The 16,676-nt window shown below is 37.5% G+C and overlaps 1 protein-coding gene across 1 annotated transcript in view; it reads right to left on the bottom strand.

The window, feature by feature from the left end:
• Positions 1-15,064, bottom strand: part of IGF2BP3 (insulin like growth factor 2 mRNA binding protein 3) — a 61,896-nt gene extending 46,832 nt beyond the window's left edge. The window contains 2 exon segments of the mRNA XM_081344157.1: positions 13,007-13,067; positions 14,794-15,064. Coding sequence (XP_081200283.1) covers positions 13,007-13,067; positions 14,794-14,968 — 236 coding nt within the window. The 5' untranslated portion in view covers positions 14,969-15,064.
• Between the last annotated feature and the right edge of the window lie 1,612 nt (positions 15,065-16,676).

Here is a 16,676-nt window from a genome sequence, read left to right as displayed (position 1 = left end):
CTGGGAAAATTTCAGAGAACTCTCACCTTTAAACTATTACTCTAATTTTTCAGACAAGAAAATAAGACAAAGATATATTTACCAGCAATTTGTCATCCAAATCTTCATAAACAACTTTCAAATACTTAGACAGGGGAAATGGCAAACTGAAAACCAATTTTCATTGCTATTTTGTAGTTATTTCCATCATGGCAAAACAATAGTTATTTTAAAATTGTTTGGGAAGTTTCAACATTATTTATATACAGTTCCAGGATGTGCAGGTAGTCTTTGACTTACAATTTTAGCACCAGTTTTAAGTTATGATAAAACTCCTCAAAAAATACTTATAACTCAGTTCCCGTTTTGGGCACAAACACCTCATAGCGAACAATGGGTTTGCTTAATGATCCCATATTCACTTGACCACCACCATTTAAAAGGTTATAAAATGCTCTGTATGACCATCATGGCATGGGGAGGCTCCATTATTGTCTTAAATCAAGAACTGTCTATATTGCATTTCACCTAGGTATAAAGAAAAACCAATCTTGATAGCTGAAACCAAAAAGGCTTGCAGTTGTTCTTCAAGCACATCGTGTAAGATAAATTACTATTTTAAATTAAAAGACTACTTGATACTTTAAGACAATTTCACACCTTTATGCCTAAAGCAGTCATAATAGAATACAAGCATGTGAGTTGATTTAAACCCACCAAGTCCCTATGCTAATCACCAAGTCTCTGTTAATTTAAAAAATTTAGATCCTCTTCCAATATACTAATTAATATATCAATATTTTAAATCCAAAATGCTTCAGTTTAACTATTTTGCTGAATTTATCATTAATATTTAATACATTCTAAATTACCAAAGTTGTCCTAAATTGGTTTATTCTATAACATCACACAGTCAACATTAAGTTTTAAATTGCACTGATGAAAAAGAACAGACGTCTAAAGGCCCATACAAAACATGGAAAATTAGGAGACCCCCCTTTTTTCGTGTATTCGTATCTCCAAATAGGGATTTAAAAATAAATTTAGCTTGTGTATAAACCAATGGGATTTTACTTGGTCTCTGTTCTTACTTGGTATCTATTGAAATATTAAATTATATTTTATACTAAAATACTTTCATCTTTTGTTAGATAAACATCTGTTGAAAGAACTAAGCAAATATCTGATATAATTTATTTCCAGTCTGGTCTTAATTTTGTAGACTATATTTTAAGAACTTTATAATATAACACTTTCTTTAATTCATTATAGATCACAGAAACAGCTGACAGAAGTTGCTTGTTAGAATAATTATAAAAAATTATAATTTCAATTATATTCAATCCTAGAAGGAATATAATAATTTAGTGCAATCTTATTTTGCTTTGGCAAATAGAAATGTTATTAACCTAGTCTACAAGTCACACAAAGCAAGCCTGATTTCAGAGAGAGAGAGAGACCTACAGCTTGGGCAAGGCAATCCTATCCTACCCTAACCCTTTATATTCAGTCTCCAAAAGGTTTTTCAAAATCATGAGATGCAAATGAAGCATCTCTCTATAACAGCTGTCCTGTGACCTCTCCTGTGTGGTCTGAAATGCTATTTAAACAGCTAGTTAGAATGCTGTATTTATTTACTTTTGCTTGATATTAATCCTATCTTTCCTCCAGGAACTCAAGCCACCCTATTTTTCCACAACATTTGAATAGCTTGAGATTATGACTGGTAGAAGTCACTCAATAAGCTTTTACAATTATGCTATCTTTAGGTTTTTTTTATTTCATTACTCACTACTGTTTTTAATATTGATCCTATTATATTATTCTTGTGATATTTTATTTCAGTAAATTTTATTGTTCATCTTGAGACTATAATATAAAAGGAATATAATTTTTAAATACAATTAACTCTTCAAATTATTTTTTTTCCAATGTTATTGATGCAATTTCATAAGTGGTATCCAATTGCTAATTACTGTGTAAGCATCATTCCGCTTATGTATCTTTCATTTACCAACAAATCTGTTTAAGAAAATATCTAATAATAAATTCCCTTAATAATAATAATTACATTTTAAGTCAAATTATTAAACAACTAAAACATTATTTATTTATAGTGCTAATTCTAATAGAGTTATAAAGCATTGGCGGGGATTACTCTACCAAACATTTCTGATGAAAAATAATTTTGTATTACTTTCCAATTTATTTTTTTCTATTCCATTCTATTTCCCTCACACATAAACAAGCACCACATTAAGAACAAAAGATTTGATCCATTTCACTCACTACTTTGCTTATTTTCTGAGTAATATTTTTTCTAGAATCTCAGGAGTTATCTATCCCACCTGATACAAATGTCCAATATAGATCTCAATTTCTAACTCAGCTCAGGAGTTCACAAAAAGACATCTTGGTGACCAGTACGCTAAAAAATCCAATAGCATATTTTAGAAAGGTCAGCCAAATGGACATAACAATCAAAGAGATTGTAGATTTTTTTGTAAGTCTTACAAAAACTCAGTTATAGTACATACAAATACAATTTGCAATATCTTAAAAGAAAACACCAATAAAGCATTATTTGGTGTATTTCATAAGAAAGTTTAAGGTCAATTTATATTATAAAATAGTATCACAGAGTACTTTTGCACGATTATATTTCTGACACATCTGTATGGAAATAGTTATGTGGGCACACTGGAGCTTCTCAGAAGAAAGTCCACGTAGAGACTGTATCTGCACATCCTCCTGCTAGTAGATGATGATGATACCCTTCTTGCCACAACATTGCCCCTCCATTGGCAAGCACTACAAGGAAGCATTGTAATATGAAAATCAAGGCATATTTCTATGCATTTTAGCCAAAAACTATGCTTCCTGGAAAACCTTATCAGGATATTCTTTATGACTGTCAAGTTAAGTATTATTTCAGACAAAATGAACAGAAAGTATTGACTTATGACCATAATTGACCCCCAAAATTGTGTTGTTAAGTGAGACATTTGTTAAGTGAGTTTTGCCCCATTTTACAATCTTTCTTAGACAGTTAAGTGAATCACTGCAGATAAGTCAGCAACACGGTTGTTAAATGAATCTGATTTTGTTTGTCAGAAGTTTGCAAAAGGTGATCGCGTGACCTTGGAACAGAGCAACAAATCGTAAGTTGCCAAGCATCTGAATTTTGATCACATGATCATGGGGATGCTACAAAGGTCAAAAGTGTGAAAAACTGTCATGCATCACTTTTTTCAGTGCTGTTGTAACTTTGAATGGTCGCTAAATGAACCGTTGTAATTGAGGACTACCTGTATTGAATTGGATTGCAGAAAAAAGAGAAATCTGTTAACTAAAAGTGAGATAATAATGCAAATATGAGAGGAAAACAGGATGCAGGAGAAAAATTATGTGAGTTTGGCATGAAAAAAATCTTTAAAAACATATTGAGGCACAACTTTTCTTCAGTATTTTAACTAGTACATTGTAACATTTGTTTTTCTCAGTATGCCTTTCTTGAATTTCATGTTTGTGTTCTACTGGGAGATAAAATTCATAATTTGTGATTCACCTATTTAGTAAAAAAAAACGCAAAAAGTCATATTTTCTCTGAATCTATACTATTTGTGCATTGTAGCTTTACAGCAAAGACAAATAATACTTTATTGAAATTACATGTTTTATTTTGACCAAAAAATGAAAACCAATGTTAAAGACAAAGGAGCTTAATGCAAAGTGTTAGACTTCTTACTAAGAAATTCTTCAAGAAATATTCTGGCTAACCACAAATGCACAAGCTCCATTGTATTAAAACACCCATATGAAGCTCTCCATGTAGCTTTCTGTTAATAAGAATTCTTAGATCTGGAAAGGGAAGGTCTTTCTTCCCTCAAGTTAATGTAAGATTTCACATCCAAAATATTTCACAGTAAGCTCTACTGGGACAAGTAGTTCAGTCATCTGTAAAGAAATATTAATTCTGAAATATTTCTTGTATGTCCGCTTTAGTCTCTTTTTTTAATATGCAGCAAATACTATAGGTAGCACAAGCGACAGGAATTTCAATCACTAACAGGTGGGGTTGTAAAGTGACACAATATGTGACTGGATTCCTTAGTTAATTCAATTGCGGCATTCACTGTTGCTGTGCTGTGCCCAGAAGGTCTTTGCAAAAGGGTTGCTTTTGGCTTCCCCTCCCCCCTCCCCCCCAATCAAGCCTAGCCCACGTGTGGCCCAGCAATCAGACCATCCAGGCCTCGCAATAGGAACAAGAAGACAGCATGTGTCTGCTGGATGGCACAGCCCATGATGGAAAGGGGTCAAAAGGGCACAGATGTAGTGTGGATAGGCAGATGGCAGAAGTTGATATGTGCTCTAAATGCATAATTTTGGTCATATGATTGCAAATGGCACTGCAATGGCTGTAACTTTGGACATGGATTGTAAGTCCCATCATTCTTAACTTTGGTCACTGAATGACTGTTCATAATTCAAGGACTATGTGTATACCACCATAAGAAGAGAGTGTTTAGGTTTAATTACTGACAAAAAGTACTGTATTCTATGAGCTAGTCTAGTCTGCATTGAACATATTTAATTCTGTTCACTTAAAAGATGTGCATCTGCATAAAAGTTAACATATAGAAAATTGATAATATACTGTTTATGTGATTATTATCAGTCAACTAGTGATATAATCAGTATGATACAAGTAATCCTTGCTTTACAACCACAGCCCAACTAGAATCTCTATCACAAAATGATGTGGTGAAGTAAATTATGACCACTTTATGACCTTTTTTTGCCATGGTTGTTTCATATAGCCATTAAGTGAATCAAGCCTCCTCCATTGGCTTTGTCAGAAAGTCTAAAATTGTGCTCGCATGATGCAGATACCGCCACAGTGCAAATATATGTCTATTGCCAAATGCCTAGATTTTGATCATATGACTTGTGGGAATTCTACAATGATCGTAAGTGCAAGGACTGGTCATGAGTCACTTTTTTCAGCACCATCATAACTTTGAATGATTACAATAAAATTGTTATTTCATTTTTTAATCTTGGTTCAAACATAAAGGAGTACATAAAAATTACTTGTGTGGACATAACTCAAGAAGAGAGAAAAACAGATTTACTTCGGGAAGCCGAAGTGTAAATTTTACTTTAAGTATGGCCATCATATCCTATATCAGACATGTCAAACACAAGGCCCGGGGGCTGGATCCGGCCTGCGAAGTGGTTTCATGCGGCCTGTGAAGCCATCCTGGAAACAGTGAGGGAAAGGCCCCCACTGCCTTGGCCCTGGCCCAGAGACCCTCCTCCTGCCAGAGACCCTCAGATCTGTCCCACTCCTGCCCAGGCCCCCATAGGCACCCTTGATGCGAACGATGTAGAGCTGGCCATGCCCACTCAGTAGGCCATACGCACTTTAGCCACGCCCACCCAGGCCACACCCACTCAGCCCCCTGAGGGCAACCGCAATGCTAATGCGGCCCTCAATGAAATTGAGTTTGACACCCCTGTCCTATATTAAGGATTGGGGGCTATTCTATATATGATACAAGGTATGAAACAGACGTAGGAAAAGAAATACCTGCTTCATCAAAAGTCAAAATAAATAAACAACTTCATATACCTACATGAAGTCACAGAGCTTATTAGGCTATCAAGCTGCTGTTGAAATTTGCAACCTATTTGTTGTGTTCTGCCAGTTTGGAACTCAGGGAAGAAATGGTTTCACAGACTATAAAAGTACATTATTAAATCAAACATGACTCCTGGTAAACACATGGACACATCTAGGTAGTGTCTTAGCAGTTTTATACATAGATTGCCATTAGAATTTTTTCAATCTAATATAAAATCCAATAGAGATATTCCTTCACTTATGATCACAATTAGGATCAGATTCTTAGTGATTGAACTAAACAGTTGTTAAGAGAGAAGTTGTGTGACTGTTTTGCTCAACAATCACAATTCCAACATCCCTGGTTGTAGTTGTTAAGCTATCTTATGGGTTGTTAAGCAAAGAGTCCCAATAAGGAGTACAGGGTGCTTTGGGGGGGGAATGGGGATACCTCTAGGAGGCTCCATGCAGGAGCTAAAAAGCTTATTTGGCAGAATCCAAGAAGGATTTTCATCCTCTGAGCAAAGAAACAGACAGGTGTGGCCTGCACTACACTTTGACTGACCTATGGCATCCTGAACTTCTTATCTTATTCACTGCCTGTCTACTGTCTGCTTAGATTTCGTCTCTCTCTCATCTCTTGAGACTTGCTGAAAGAGTTGCCTGCCAAAGGACTTCGGCTTCCCTCTATGCACAGAAGGGAACTCCACTGGTGATTTGCAGGAATGGAGCTCAAATCTTCATTTCTGCATCCTGCCGAAGGCGTTCAGCTCTTTTTGCAGTTTCAGCTAGCCCCCTAGAGTAGACCTAGGCATTTTATGGCCCTGGGCCACATTCAGCCCTTTAGCTGTCCCTGTTCAGCTTACATTGAGGAGGGAAATAGGATATTAGAAATCACATGTAAATAAGCACACTGCAGAACAGAAGAGAAGAGAAGAAGCTGATTTGGTCCAGCTCTGTGCAATTTCTGCGCACTACTTCAGTTGGCTGGCAACTGCAAGTGGGCATGGAAAGTGCTTTTCTGCACCTGTACACTGCTGGCCCCTGGAGCAGTTGAAGTGACAGGGCTGAAGATACTGAATTAGATTACAATGGTCCAACCCTTCACAATACCCCAGCTTCTCCTGTGGCCCCTTGGGGAAATTAATAACCCTGCCTTAGAGACAAATGAGTCCTCTGAAAGGGCAGCAACAGCTTGCAACCTTCCCTGTCAACTTCCCATTTGATTTTGGGGGAAAGCTGGCAGGAAAGATTGCAAATGGTAATCACATGATAGCGAGGGGCTCAGTAACTGGCCATCAGTGCAAAATAGGTTGCAAAGCACCCAGACTGCAATTACATGACTGTGTGAGTGGTGCAACATTTTGCCATGGCCTGAAGTGCTTTACAACATTTCTAAGTACCCATTTCAAGGCCATCATAACTCAGATCATCATTACATGAACAGCCTTTAAGCTGAGAATTATATATAGTGGTTGCTCCAATCAAAGAATTAACCTGTTGGGATCCTGTTTAGCCTCCAAATGTAGATAAGGAAAGTGAGATGCCAATTATCACCTTATAAAACTTACTCTTTTGTTCAAACATTCAGAATCCTTCAAATGATAAGGGAAATTCCAACTTGCAAAGAGAAACTGATACTAGAAAATGTGCACTTCCCAAAACTATTTTACACTTAGAACTTTTCCTAGGAATATGAGAAATATGAAACCAGAGAATCCTTACATTAATGGATGTGTGTATCCTTAATTCCCAATCCGAACTACTATGTTAGTTCTGAGGCCAAATCTGGGGGAGGGAAGGAGGGAGGGAGAGTTCATACATTTGCCCTTCATTCAGAAAAAATGGAAAACTGTTGGTTATTTTGCCAAACAAATGAGCAGCTGATGGGAGCAGGGCAATGGAGAAGAATAGGTGGGTAAAATGGCTGCCTCGTTTTAGTTTTTCTCTCATAATGTTCTTGTTCTTTCCTTCAACATTTTATCAGAGGTCCATAGTTGAAAATAGCAATTTCAAACTATTTATATGCAGTATCATTACCGTAACCGAAGAACAATAATTTTATGAATCCTATTATAGTAGCTCCAAAATTTGTTTCCCAATGATTACTCATTTTGCTATTGGTTATTTTTGTCAAAATTATCATTTTCTGTGGCAATCCCCATGGTTACATCATTGGTTTTTAAATGTTTTGACACATGAATTGGTTCTGTTTAAAAATATTTTAATAAATAACTAAAAAGTGACCACTAAGTTAACCCCACTAGTGAAATTTAGTACTATGTGAGAACTGTTATATCTGTTTCCTCAGGCTAGAAAACACACAAATGAACATTCAGCTACTGCTACAGAACCCTTTTACATTAATGGACACATGCAACCAAAGCCTGATCAACTTCTTTCTCCATCTTTCTATTCACGGTTACAAGGCAGAAGCAAGTAAGTATACTAGAAATGCCTCCTCCTAGAGCACCCCTGTGGTCCACTGGTATTAAAGCGGGCAGTACACTATAACTGCTTCTTAAGATTAATTTACAAAAGTAGTATTTAAAATTCCACTTCATATTAGTAAAAACTTCCTATTCTAAGGAATACTTGCATTAAAAGCAGATTTTATTTTAGAGTCAATTTTTCAAAATGTTAGAAAGAACAAGAAAATTAAGGGAATTATACGTGCATAATTATGGTTTATTTCTGGGATGGCATTCTACAGGATAAACAATTATTACTGTAAGAATGGTAAGATTACATTATATTGCAGGACCGGCTCAAATAGAAAATCATTCTGTTTTACAGGATATAACTAATTTAGAGGTCAAAAGAGCAGTGACAGTACTAATGGTAGAACTAGTTCAGCTATATTTGTCTCTGTTTCATTATAAGAAGTATGGGATGAACATTAACTTCCTTTTCCACCTAAGTATACTTATAGGCCAATCTTTAAACTTTGTATCAGCATACACTGATACTACTGGTTAATTTTCCAAGTATACTGCTTATCTTATAATCTATGTCAAAAGCCATTCTACTGTATTTCTATGAAAACAAAGCACCAGTATTTTCAATTACTTGCATTTTATAAAAGCTGGTTATGCATATTATAAAGTAAAAGATAAAGATGCTCTTGACACTAGTAACTGCATCTTGGCAGCTTATTATCCAAGTAATTTACTATTGCCTTCTTCCAATACAGTTGGAAGAATCCCAGTCCAGTTAACCAGCCTGGAATTCCCTGACAATCTCCCTCCATGTACTAATCAGAGCCAACAAAACTTATCTTTTGGGATTATCCACAGTCAGTTTGGTACTGCTATTCCTTTAGACATATTTTATGGACTTTTTAATACAATGATAATATGAAAGCCAATATGGGGAGGCTACATAACCTACTACAATGGGCACAATCATTTAACTTTAAATCTTGTATCCTGTATTCTTATTTTATTGCCCTGTACACCGCCCTGAGTCCTTCGGGAGAAGGGCGGTATATAAATCAAATAAATAAATAAATAAATATAGAACTAGATTTCTGAAGAATATTTTTTAAATATCAATCAGATTTTCAGTATTTTTCTTACCCATATATTAAAAAAATTATTAGACAGTTTAAATTGTTTTTTTAATTATTCAGTAAACCAGAACATACATTTTGTGCAGAAATCTGATTTGAATACAATATGTATATGGCAACCCTGTAGTCTATGTATATCCTTCAAGTAGTTTCTACAAGTACTAAAGTTGCTTTGTTTTTTATCACCAAATTTAACTCTCTTATATAAACGTTACCAAATGGAATGGCAGATGAAGGCAGTTCCTATTCCTTATAGTTGTTCTTGGTCCATAAAACATTTGACATAATTACTATGAAAAACAATTTAAATTAAGAGGTCAAGAAGCAAACAGTCTCATCTCTTGAGCCATCTCCCTCTTCCAGTTTCCTAAGTCACAAAGCTTCTCAATTTGGGAATTTGGGTGGCAGAGATGAGTTTATAAAATGTTCAGACAAAGAAAAGGAAGGCTTAACCTTGGTACCTGAAGTATAAGAGTTAGAAGATTGTTTATATGTTTGTTTTAATGTGCAGGAACAGTTCATAATATACCAGGCACTGCTATACATGAGCTTGGAGACAAAAGGATTGCTGACTATACTTGTTTCACTTCTAATCATCTGTTACAAACTAAAAATACATGGTTAGGATAGTAACACACATACACATTCCCCCCAAAACACAGAGACACATAGATTAGTATCTCTCCTCAAAACAAGAGTAATACTTTCAAGAAGATTCTAATTTTAGGGATAAATGTCATACCTGTGAAACTTGCAAGTATTAAATAATATTTATATTCCTCAAGGACTGACTCAATATAATGTAGCCCCAGCCAGCAAGAATCAGATTCCACTCCAAAGCTGAACTATTCAGATGATACTAATGTTATTTGAATAATCAGTCTCTGGTATGTATATCACCCAACAAAGTAACAGCTGCCGAAGCAAACTAAATACTATCTAAAAGGCATGCATACAAAGATTTCCAATATGCATGCATGAACTTGTTTTATATAGTTTTTCCCTTTTGTGGGAAGTGAAAATCATAGCTAATACTACACATTCTTTTCAAACATGTGGTTAAATAGCAGCACTGTTACAATGTCATTTCCAAGTTCTGAATAAAGTAACCTAAACTTTCATAATATAGTAAGATATTTTCTATTATTCATAAACTTGTGAACACCAAAATGTTATATTCTTGCGATCCCTTGAGGTTTCCTAGTAAGTTAGAAACCATTTTTTGAATATAACTATATTATACATATTTTGTCAGTCCTAGAGGAGATCAATCCTGACTGCTCTTTAGAAGGCCAGATCCTGAAGCTAAAACTCAAATACTTTGGCCACCTAATGAGAAGGAAGGACTCACTGGAGAACAGCCTAATGCTGGGAAAGATCGAGGGCAATAGAAGAAGGGGACGACAGAGAATGAGGTGGCTGGATGGAGTCACTGAAGCAGTAGGCGTGAGCTTAAATGGACTCCAGAAGATGGTAGAGGACAGGAAGGCCTGGAGGAATGTTGTCCATAGGGTCGCGATGGGTCGGACACGACTTCGCAGCTAACAACAAATACATATTTTGCTCTTCTCCATCCCCTCTGTTTCCTCTTTTAGTCTATTTGGAATATGCAGACCACTCTCACCCCACAAAATTTACAATTTACACTAAAGCTCTATACTGCTTTTCACAGAAGTTAGAAAGGTTAATTCTTTAAATATTGATGCAACATCTTTTAATTTAGGCGCTCAAACTGCTGGAATGCAATGACTTCTTGAAACTTTTTCCATAGAAAAAGAGGTATACTTCTCGCAATAACTGGCCCTACAAATGTAATTTATATTTGTAAGAATATTGAAACCATTAATATGAGAATATGTGGATTAACAATATACCCTTGGTCTCACCAAACTAAGTGAAAGAAAAATATCTAGTAGAACAGAACATAAACTAGAATAATTATATGGAAATAGACACGTCACTAAATAGTTTGGAATTTTTATCTCACACAAAAATACTTGTTTTAATACAATTTTTTTCTTAATATAATTGTCAAATGACCAATTAAAATATTTAACCAATCAGATCAGTCCCAGATCAATTGGTACCAACTGTATACATTTTCTACTAAGAAACAGAAGCGGAAAAAGAAAGGAGGAGAGTTTATAATGCATTTTATTACTATTTTAATAATAAACTTAGCTAACTTAAAATTTATAAAATACCAATTAAACCTATCTTTTGCTGTAAGGTTATTCAATTATCTATACAGATCTTTATACAAAGAACTTAAAAAAAGAAGTTATAGAAGAAAAACCATTAGCAAGCAATGAAAGATATTTCTTCCCCAGAGAATGTTAGTTTCTTACTTAAAGAGGATTGTACACTTTTTAAGTGTTAACAATAAACATTATTTACAAGCAAAAACAATGTTTACATTATTTCATTGGGAAGTCTTTCCAAGTTCAACAAGACTTTATTTCCTAAGGTGCATAGAGCTATAGCTTATATTTTTATCTGGCCTTATACATATGCATTCTGTATTGTATTAAACATTTATATGTTTTCACAAATACTTCAATCATTGATGGCATTTTAAATAATTTTAGCAAAAATCTCCCCCATGCAAAGCAGTTGAATTTGCAAATAAAATAAATGTATTTGCAGATGTTGTTTTTCAACTAGATACTTGGTATATTTTTTCTGTATTCTCAGGTTTGAAGCAATAACACAATGAAATAAAAATGAAAATATATCAAAGAAATTTTCAACATTTTAGTATTTGGCACTGCTTGATAATAATATATTACAAACTCATTGTAGTTTCTCATTTTATAAAGTATGATGATGTTAATATTGGCTATTGTACTACTTTGCATGATACCAATTTGAAATGTATATCTTAAGAAATTTATTTATGGTACATATTTTCAAAACTGATAGTGTATACCTGGGAACTAGTTCTTAATTTTTAATGAATTTTTAAATAAGCTTATGCATAATGGATATTACTAAAGAGTTTACAAATGAAATATGAATGCTTAAGTATTCAGTAAGCACACCAAAATAAATACCAGTAGATTTAACATACAACAGGTAGGGCAAATGACATTGGTAATTCTGCCAACTACCTAACTCTTACATTTCCAACCAAATTTCTTTAAATAGGTTTTGTAAATTTTAATTCTCAATATGAGATATCTAATTTTTAGGCCTCAAACTTTTTCTGAAGGTCTTTAAAAACATTTTTAAAGTTTTGTTTTGAAGATTTGTTTTCATTTAGTTAATATTCATAACTAGGTTTAGAATCCTAATCATTCAGGAGGTGAAAACAGATGTACTTGTCCCAAGGTTAAGTTGCTCTAATAGGTAGATTCATATGTATCAACTCCATAAAAACTGTACTGCTAACTACTCACTTCACCAAGTTAACAAAAAAAAGGCTAATTATGTATAAACAATATATTGTCATAAAAAATTTAACTGCTGTCTACTATATAAGAATATCTTTTGATGAGAAAATACTTCAACTTCAACGTTGGCCCTTCTCAAAATAACAGTATCTTCTCCAATTTCAGACCACCAACCTTGGAAGATGACAAACCTCATATATTCTTTTACATTTCAGCATGCTAATTCTTAATGTTAAATTATTTAAAGTTCATTGCCTTACAAAATATTTTAATGTTTAAACTTTAAATTACAACAAATTTCACTACAATCACAACTTTCTTGACAGCTTCCCAATAAATATAATTACTAACTTCAGATTAAAGTACTTTCTCAATCTCTTATAAATAACACAATTTTCAATTTAGACATTAAACTATTATGTGTATGTAATAAAATACCTTTGTCTTTTGGGAACTGAATGTTCAACTTCTAGGAGTTTACCATGCAGCTCCACTTTACCTGCAAACAGTAACACAACTCATTATAGAATTAATTATGTGCTCTCTCACCGCCTTCAAATCTTCTAATGCCCTCATGAATTGAATATGTAACGATGCAGAACACGACAAATACAACACATTTATGGGTTTTTTAAAAAATGTTGTAGGATAGTGGGAAAAGTCACAAAGGTTACTTTAGAAGAGGCCAAAATAAATGCTCAAACTAGTACCAAGAGGTTTTCCTTATTTAAAGTGGATGCTTCATTATTTAACCTGCGCTTTCCAAAATGATATGTGGAAACGTTCACTGCACAAAGACATATACGTATGTATGTCTCCCTTGACGAAAAGAACAGGCCTCTAATAACTTGTCACGAGGAAAGAGGAACTGCTGGTTTCAGTGAAAAATGAGCGCGCTCCCCACGCGTTTTTTTCTGGAAATACACCCTCTTATGTCTTCTTTCATATGCCTACTCCCAGTCACCGGCTGAGACAAGGCTTCCTCCCCCCCACCCCCAGCTCAGAGGTGGAAGAGAGTGAAAACAGGACTCAAATGAAATCATTCAGTTTAACCAGCCTCACCCGTTCAGCCCGCCAAGTCGTCTTTCACACAAAAACAGGATGTAGAAAAAGAGCGGTCGAGATGCTCACTGAATGCCTGAGAGCCAAAACGAAAAGCGAAATGACACCCAGAAGCGAATTGGGCTTCCAGGCCTCGACCTCTCTCCTGAAAGAGGCAGGACGCCCAGGAGGAGGAGGAGGAGGAGCCCTTTGTTGTTTTCGCTTTAAACAGCCAAAGTTTGGCTTCTAAAGTGAGAAGGAATCAACTGCCCCGCACTCGATAACTCTCCCCTCACAAATTCGAAATAAATGGGGAGGGGGGGGGCGTGATTGAGAGAAGCCAGAGAGAGAATCTTCGGGCGCGCACGCTTTGCGCTTCCAGCAAAGCTTAAGGCGCCGCACGTTTTCTCCATGCAAAGGCTCGTGTTTCCATTTCCACCTGCCCCACGGACAACTGGAAAGTTACATCTCTCTGCCGCGGTACTCCCGTGTGCCAGCGTTTAAACCGAGAGGGACCCCCCCCCCTGCGCCACGAAGTAGGTGGCTGCGAGTTGGGCCCTGGCTTTTGCGTTTCTGCGCGCGCGCCTCCCTTTTCTACTCCTGTGGGCGACGTTTAAGCGCGTCTCCTCTCCCTCTCCGCACGCCCGTTTTCTCGAACACATTTGAAACGCTGTTTTTTTTAAGTGGGGGGGGGGAGAGAGAGAGCAAGCAGCAAATTCTCCGAGCCCCAGCGGTCTTGTAATTCCTACTCTCGATGCTTTTTCTTTCCTCCGAAAGAAACGGCGTGAACCCCAGCCATTCCCGCGTTACCTGACGGAGTGCCCGAGGGCTGAAAGGAAGGAGAAACAAACCTCCTCGAGCGAATCTAAGCACTGCTCTCTCGGGGCCCCGAATAGCGCGGCTGGAGTCCTTCCAGACTAACTGGCAGCCTAATATATCCCAACCCCGCACCGGGAAAAAAAACCCGTCAGGAAGAGCCTTCGGACCAAATTGAGGGGTTATAATCCGGGAGTAGGAATTTTAGATCAAAACGACGAGGGCAATACGCAGAGGGGTGGGGCAGCGAGAATTCTTACCGGGGGGAGGTTATTGGAGCAGAGGAAGCCAGCTGATGGCGCCCTGAAATGAGCGTAAGGGTAGTAGGAAGAAGCCAAGGCTGGGATGGCTGAGGGGACTTCACCCACCTGAAAGTGCCTCGATGGCCTTCATAGCCCAGTTCTCGTCGGGGCAGTCCACAAAAGCGTATCCCGTCTTCACAAGAAACTGACCGGTGAAAGGAATCTTGGACTCTTTAAAGATACTTTCCAGGTCCATAGGGCACACGTTTTCGCCCAGGTTCCCGATGTACAGCTTATTCATCTTCTTAGTGAAAAACAGACCTTTGCTTAACGACAATTAAAGAAAACATGCACAGGCTGACTTGAAGCAACAACGGGAAAAAAACACACCCCCTCAAATGATTCTTGGAATCAAAATAAGAGAGGGCGGGTGCAAAGAGAGAGAGAGAGAGAGAGAGAGAGAGAGAGAGAGAGAGAGAAGAGTTTTAACCGCAGCTTGTATCCGTCCGTCTCCCACCCACCCCTCTCTCTCCCTCCCGCTTCACAGAGGGGAAAAAAAAAAGCCTGTGCCCAAATACGTTTGCTGCGCTACCCGAAGCTACGGCAGAAATCACGATGCCTTCGGAACTGCGATGGCGGTTTTTAAAAAAAGGAAAGGGAGGAGGGGAGGGGAGAAACTACTTTTTTATCTTACCCCCAAACCCCTTGCAAGCAGCAGGCGGAGTATGAAAATGTTACAATACGAGAACGCAGGCACCGCCTCTTCCAAAAAGAGAGAGAGGAGGGAGGAGGGGAAAAAAAGAATCACTTGAATACTCCGGCTTTTTGAATGAGCCACGTGTTCATACTACCAATCAACTTCTCACGTGAGGAATACGAACGCCTCAATTAGATAACAGCAGATTTAAGCTCAGTGAGTCACAAAGGGGGAGAAAGCGAGCTAGCTTTGGCCGTTCGGAAGATTTTTTTTATTATTATTATTTAAAGAGCGAGATTTGTTCGGCTAGGAGTCCTGACCGCGTGCTCTTTTCCGTTTACTACTTTCTCCTTTCGGATTTAGTTGCTGTTGTACACGAACTATTTCCTTTATGCCAAGTTTCTCTGCCTTTCGAGGCTCAGAAGCTCCCCCCCCCCCCCGATCGGGACAACTGTATAACTACAATGGGTCAGGAGAGGCGAAATTCTCCCTACCTTTAATCTAGGGAAAAGGCAGAAGAGCAGGAAGGAGGCCAAATGTGATACAAAGACCACCCATTCGCCTTCCCCCCGCAACCGCTGGGGTTCCCCAAAGTGTGCCTGGGCCTGCTGAGAACGAGTTATATAGCTCCCAAGGAACCTCCTTAGGCAAAACACCGATCTCGGAGCTGGTCTTCCACTACAAATTCATGGAACGCTGCACTACTACCACTTTTGCCTGGAATTTCGCGTTTGGTGGCTCTGTCTAGTTGTCTTGTTCGCAATTGGCTACACGCCAGAGAAAGACCAAGGGGTCTCGTAGAGGGCGGGAGGAGGAGGAACGACCGTCTCCTTGAAACAGCTCCCACCCATCCACCCCTTCCCTTCCTGCATAAAAATGTTTCTGGCAGTTTGATGAGCGTTCGTTGCATCGATTCTAGAGCTCAACATTATGAATCGGAGGACAAAGGGGTGGAGGCCAGTTGGAGGGTGATTAAAAAGTGGGAGTGCGCAGGGGGAGAGGACAATGTGCTCCTCTGGATGTCTCCCCCCTTCCCAAACTGTTTCCTTCCTCCATTATTTCAAATTTAGTAATGGTGATTTCTGTCTCAGAAAATGGGAGTGATTGGACAATATAAGCACTGCAATTACCATAGGACAGAGGAATCCATCCACCCCCATTTTCTTCCCCTCTTTGGTTCAAGGGACCATTCATAATTTTCAACATTTGTAAGTGTACAATGGTGGGTTTGTGGTGGTGGGGGGGAGTAGAATGGTGTGGAGCCTGGTTCCAGGGGAAACAAAATGAAGCCTGAAGATGAAGACAGAGTATG

Source organism: Vipera berus (genome assembly GCF_964194415.1).
Source record: "Vipera berus genome assembly, chromosome: Z".
NCBI classification, from domain to species: Eukaryota; Metazoa; Chordata; class Lepidosauria; order Squamata; family Viperidae; genus Vipera; species Vipera berus.
The sequence above is the reverse complement of the archived record's forward strand: the minus strand, read 5'-3'. Positions and strand labels throughout refer to the sequence as shown.